Here is a 5,782-nt window from a genome sequence, read left to right on the forward strand (position 1 = left end):
GGCCCTGAGGAGGGTGTGGGGTGGGGGGGCCTCTCAGGGAGCCCTGAGTGGGCTCTGAGGGGGTCCTGAAGGGGCTCTGGCTCAGGAGCGGGCCCTGCAGAGAGGGAAGTGTGGGGTCTGAGGGGTCCGGGGGGCTGTGGGTCAGCAGGAGGAGGATGTGGAGTATGAGAGGGCTGTGGGTCGGGAGAGGGCCCTGATGGGGTGGGAGTGTGGGACATGAGAGGCTGGGGGTGGCCTCAGGAGTAGGACGGGACCCTAAGGGTGCTCTGAGGGTGGGAAGGGCTCCTGAGGGGGTGGGAGTGTGAGCTGTGAGGGATCAGTGGGACCTGGCAGGAGAGGGCAGTGCTGTGGCAGGAGCTCAGCCTGGCTCTGGAGGACACTGCCCGTGGGACCCTGTGATCCCTCCAGGAAGGCTGAGGAGCTGCTGCCTCCCCCTGCTAGAGAAGGAGCATCATCCCCTGGTTTTTGCAGGCTCTGAGGTTTCAAGTGCCCCACGGAGTGACCGTGGCCTCACTTCACCCCACCTGGTGCTGCGGACGCTGCTCACTTCAGCCACAGCACTGTACTTGACCTGGATTATCAGCAACAGCAAAACATCTCAGGGTGTGGCTGAGGAGGGAAGAAGGAACCCAGAGAAGGTTTTCAGGAACTCCCTGGGAGGAAGCCACAGAGGGTGGCAGGAGGAGAACCCTGAGTGGGGCTGTATCTCCCTCCCACAGGCGGCTCTGTGGCCTCTCACCTCCCCGGCCCATTGATGCAGCCGCAAAAAGCCGCGGTCGGAGCCACCAGGGCCCAGCAGGAGCCACAGGAGCCCAGCCTGTCCCTGGCCAGCTCTGGCTGAGGTGGAGCAGAGTGGCAGTGTGGGTGTGCAGGCAGCCTGCTGGAGAGGGGACAGCACCCCGAGGACAGCCATGGAGAAGATGGCCAGGGTCACCACTGCCCTGGGGGGCAACGCGCTGACTGGCCGCACCATGTTCTGCCACCTGGACGCCCCCGCCAACGCCATCAGCGTGTGCAGGGATGCTGCCCAGGTGGTGGTGGCCGGCCGCAACATCTTCAAGATCTACTCCATCGAGGAGGAGCAGTTTGTGGAGAAGCTGAACCTCCGCGTGGGCCGCAAGCCCTCCCTGAACTTCAGCTGCGCCGACGTGGTGTGGCACCAGATGGACGAGAACCTGCTGGCCACCGCCGCCACCAACGGCGTGGTGGTCACCTGGAACCTGGGCAAGCCGTCCCGCAACAAGCAGGACCAGCTGTTCACGGAGCACAAGCGCACTGTCAACAAGGTGTGCTTCCACCCCACCGAGGTGTACATGCTGCTCAGCGGCTCCCAGGACGGCTACATGAAGTGCTTTGACCTGCGCAAGAAGGACTCTGTCAGCACCTTCTCTGGTACAAACGTGGCTCTTGTTGTCCCCTTTCCCTGTGGGGAAGCAGAGTTTGGGAGCTTTGTCCTTTCCTTGCTTGTCCCCTCACCTTTAGGAGAGGCAGGGGTTGGGGGTTTGTCCTTCCCCTTGCCCAAAGGAGGGTTTGCTCAGGGTGTGATGCCCAGAGCAGGGAAAGAAGGAGCTGAGAGGCATTTTGGTGCCTTTTCTTGCCTCTCAGTGCTAGCTGGGTCTGTGTGGGAGATGGCAGACAGTCACAGCCCTCCCTGCTACCTTCTCTCTGCTCTTCCAGTGGGATTTTTAGCTTTATGGAGCTCTTACCTTGTGTCCCCCCCCAGGCCAGTCGGAGAGCGTGCGTGATGTGCAGTTCAGCATCCGGGACTATTTCACCTTTGCTGCCACCTTCGAGAACGGGAATGTGCAGCTGTGGGACATCCGCCGGCCCGACCGCTACGAGAGGATGTTCACAGCCCACAATGGGCCTGTCTTCTGCTGTGACTGGCACCCAGAGGACAGGTGGGTGTGGGGCCTGCCCCTGCAGCCACCCGGCCTTGCAGGACAAGAGAAACCCTGAAAACAGGATTGGGATTTTGTGGGGGAAAGCATGGTCTGTGATACTCTGTCCTCTTGTGTCAGGGGCTGGGGATGTTGCTGGGAGGTAGGATTGATTGTTGCTTTGAGCATTTGGGTGGTGTTAAAGTGTTTGAGGTTTGTTTTTTGATAAATTAGGGGGTTTTGAGGCACTGAGTGTCTTATGATTGTGTATAGCAGGGTTACAGCAGCCTCTTGTTCCAGTGCTCAGCTTGAGGGAGGCACTACTTGGCTGCTCTGGGACACAGCACTCTTGTGTTCAGTCGTGTTTCCCTTCTGCCTTTCCTGGGAGGTTGCTGGGAAGGATCTGGAAGGAGCTGCTACAGTGTGCAGGACCCTCCTCAGGCAGTGCTGCCACTGCTGCTGATCTTAGAGAGGCACTGAAACACATTCAGGATGGCCTTTTCCTCTCTGCTGTGCCTGGCCAGTGGAAAGCAGAGCCAGAGGGAGCTGGTCTGACTGGGATGGGCTCTAGAGGTGCAGGGCCATAACTGGGGGCAGGAAGGACGTTCTGCCTGACCTGGTTGTTGTGGAGTGGAGGTGCCAGGGGAGCTCATGGGAGGATGGGATTGCAGCCCAGCTGCCTTCCTGTGGCATGGATGTGGTCACACCTGTGGATGTGCTTACACCTGTGCTGTGAGCAATTCTGTGCCACGCTGGGGACAGAGAGGTGACCACTGATCCATCCTTGTCCCAGGGGCTGGCTGGCCACGGGCGGCCGCGACAAGATGGTGAAGGTGTGGGACATGAACACGACGCGGGCCAAGGAGATCTACTGCGTGCAGACCATCGCCTCGGTGGCGCGGGTGAAGTGGCGCCCCGAGTGCAAGCACCACATCGCCACCTGCTCCATGATGGTGGACCACAACATCTACGTGTGGGACGTGCGCCGCCCCTTCATCCCCTCCGCCATGTTCGAGGAGCACAAGGACGTCACCACGGGCATCGTGTGGCGCCACCTCCACGACCCCTATTTCCTGCTCTCGGGCTCCAAGGACAGCACCCTTTACCAGCACATCTTCAAGGACGCCAGCCAGCCCATCGAGCGGGCCAACCCCGAGGGGCTGTGCTACAGCCTCTACGGAGACCTGGCCTTCGCCGCCAAGGAGAGCCTCATCTCCTCCGACTCCAACCGCAAGCCCTACATCGGCGACCGGCGCCACCCCATCTTCTTCAAGCGCAAGCTGGACCCCACGGAGCAGTTTGAGTACATCTCGTCCTCCAGCGCCCTGAGCGTGTTCGAGACGGACGTGGAGAGCGGCAGCATGGACTGGTTCGTGCACACGGCCAAGCAGTACGCGCTGGCCGGCCGGCCCCTGGCCGAGCTCTGCGACCACAACGCCAAGGTGGCCAAGGGGCTGGAGCGCAACCAGGTGAGCTGTGGGTTAGGGTTAGGGGTGCTGCTGCAGGGGGTGCTGGCCTGGGAAGGTCTGACAGGGAGTGTGTTCCTCGCAGGTGGCTCAGACGTGGACGATGCTGAGGATTATCTACTCCAGCCTCGGCACCGTGTCATCCGCAAACCTCAACCACAGCATGGGGAAAGGCAGCACTGCCCTGCCGCTCATGAACAGGTACAGGGGGTGGGAGCTGCAGGGAGCAGTGGGATGAGGGGGATAGCTCCATGAGGGGGGAGTGGGAATGGCTCCTTGGCTGGGATGGGGTTATAGAATCACATCATGGAATACTGGAATGGTTTGGGTTGGAAGGGGCCTTAAAACTCATCTCATTCAACCCCTGCCATGGCAGGGACATCTTCCACTATCCCAGGTTGCTCCAAGCCCCATCCAACCTGCCCTTGGGCACTGCCAGGGATCCAGGGGCAGCCGCAGCTTCTCTGAGCACCATGTGCCAGGGCCTGCCCACCCTCCTAGGGAACAGTTTCTACATAATAACTAACCTGCCCCAGACACAGGGAGCAAGCAGGGACAGCTCTCCCTCAGCCTCAGGCTGTGCTGGTTTGCATGTTGGCATTGTTTGAACGGAGCCATTTCTCATGTTGGTGTGGCCAGCCTGGCGTCAATCTGTGCAGCCTCACACACTGCTCCCTTCTCTCCTTCAACCAAAGTTTGGCCTGTGGTGAGGCATGGGGCTGGGACCAGCTTTGCAGTTACTGAATTCATGAATCACAGAATCTCTAATGTTGGAAAAGTGCTCTGAGATCATTCCCCCAGCAGCACTGCCAAGGCCACCACGAAACCAAGTCCCTTAGTACCACATCTACATGATGTTGAACATCTGCAGGGCTGGAGACTCCACCACTGCCCTGGGCAGCTGTGCCAGTGCCTGACCACCCTTCCCATGAAGAAATTTTCCAAAGATCCAATCTAAACCTCCTCTGGCACATTTTGAGGCCATTTCCTCTTCTCTTGTCCCTGTTCCCTGGGAGCAGAGCCCAGCTCCCCTAGTTCCCCGCTCCTGTCAGGAGTTGTGCAGAGCCACAAGGTCCCTCCTGAGTCTCCTTTTCTCCAGGCTGAGCCCCTTTCCAGCTCCCTCAGCCCCTCCTGGTGCTCCAGCCCCTTCCCCAGCTCTGTCACCTTCCCTGGACATGCTTCAGCCCCTCAATGTCTTTCCTGTCATGAGGCCCCAAAAGTGACCCCAGGATCTGAGGTGAGGCCTCAGCTGTGCCCAGGGCAGTGATGGTGACCAAGGGCTGGGGGTGGAGGAGGTGTCTCATGGCTGGAGCTGGAACTGCTGCTGTGCAGAGGTTTTCTTCTGGAGCCTTTCCAAGGGAGAGCACAGCCCAGCTCTGCCAGCAGCACGTTGGCGTTGTGGAGAGCCCGTTGTGGGCTGATGAAGCAGGAAAACTTGTTTTTCTTCTTCTCAATGACATAAACGTGTGGGGTGAGGACTCCAAATGAGCTGTCAGACCTCGCAGGACCGGGTTCCCACAGTGAGTGACAGATCCTCAAATAACACCAAAGGAAACAAGCCATGTCCTTGACCAAGCTCTGCCTCCAGCTGGGTGGCTGTGCCTGTCTGAGACATGGCAGGCAGCAGCCTGGGGAGCTGGGCTCTGCTCCAGCCCCAGCCCTTCCCCTCTCCAGCTCGGTGAAGGCCGAGCATGGTGATGCATAACTAGCAGCCAGGCACCTTTTGGAGCCAGGCAGCTCCTGTTCACCTGCCTGTGAGGGGAAGGAGCTGCTCAGCTCTGGAATTCTTCAGGGAGACCTTTGCAGTGCATGTGCAGTGCCACCAGGCTTGGAGAAAGGGCTGTGACCACGGTCACAATGTGCCTTTATTTGTAAGTCACACAGTGGAGACTGGTGCCTTCTGCCCACAAAGGGATATCTCTGTATCTCATGTTTCTCCATTCAAATTGCAACTGGACACCTGTATCCAGGCTGTTTGATGGCTGAAATGGAAACTTTATACTCCTCTGACTGTTAAATTTGGCTTTTTTCCCCAGCTTTAACCTGAAAGATATCCCTGCTGGGCTGGGCAGCGAGTCCAGGCTGGACCGCAGCAAAGGAGAGAGCCGCACAGAAAACATCCTCATGGACTCCTCCTCCACCCTGATCAACAACGAGGGTAACGCTCCTGGGGGGGCCCAGTCCAGTCCCACGGCTCTTCTCTCCTCAGCCATAGACAGAGCATTAACTGGGACATTTATCCTGTGAATTGGGGTGGCTGGACGTGCTGCAGCCTCAGGGTGAAGAGCACTGAGCCCCAGAGTGCTGCAGGACAACTTTCCCCCATGACCTGGGGTGACAGTGACAGTGACAGTGGTGGGGAACTGAGCTCTGTGGCTCAGGCACAGCCTGGCATGCCGGGCAGGACACTGGGAGGTGGATCCAGTGGTGTGATGA

General features: G+C 59.1%; 1 protein-coding gene across 1 annotated transcript in view; it reads left to right on the forward strand.

Annotated features, from left to right (window-relative positions):
* Positions 1-462: 462 nt before the first annotated feature.
* The window catches only part of WDR24 (WD repeat domain 24), an 8,836-nt gene continuing 3,516 nt past the window's right edge, over positions 463-5,782 (forward strand). Inside the window, exons 1-5 of the mRNA XM_014308729.2 lie at positions 463-1,392; positions 1,724-1,901; positions 2,674-3,349; positions 3,432-3,547; positions 5,383-5,535. Of these exons, the coding sequence (XP_014164204.1) occupies positions 912-1,392; positions 1,724-1,901; positions 2,674-3,349; positions 3,432-3,547; positions 5,383-5,535 (1,604 nt within the window). The 5' untranslated portion in view covers positions 463-911. The remainder of the gene's footprint in view (positions 1,393-1,723; positions 1,902-2,673; positions 3,350-3,431; positions 3,548-5,382; positions 5,536-5,782) is intronic.

Source organism: Geospiza fortis, unplaced genomic scaffold (assembly GCF_000277835.1).
Source record: "Geospiza fortis unplaced genomic scaffold, GeoFor_1.0 scaffold114, whole genome shotgun sequence".
In the NCBI taxonomy this organism is placed as follows: domain Eukaryota; kingdom Metazoa; phylum Chordata; class Aves; order Passeriformes; family Thraupidae; genus Geospiza; species Geospiza fortis.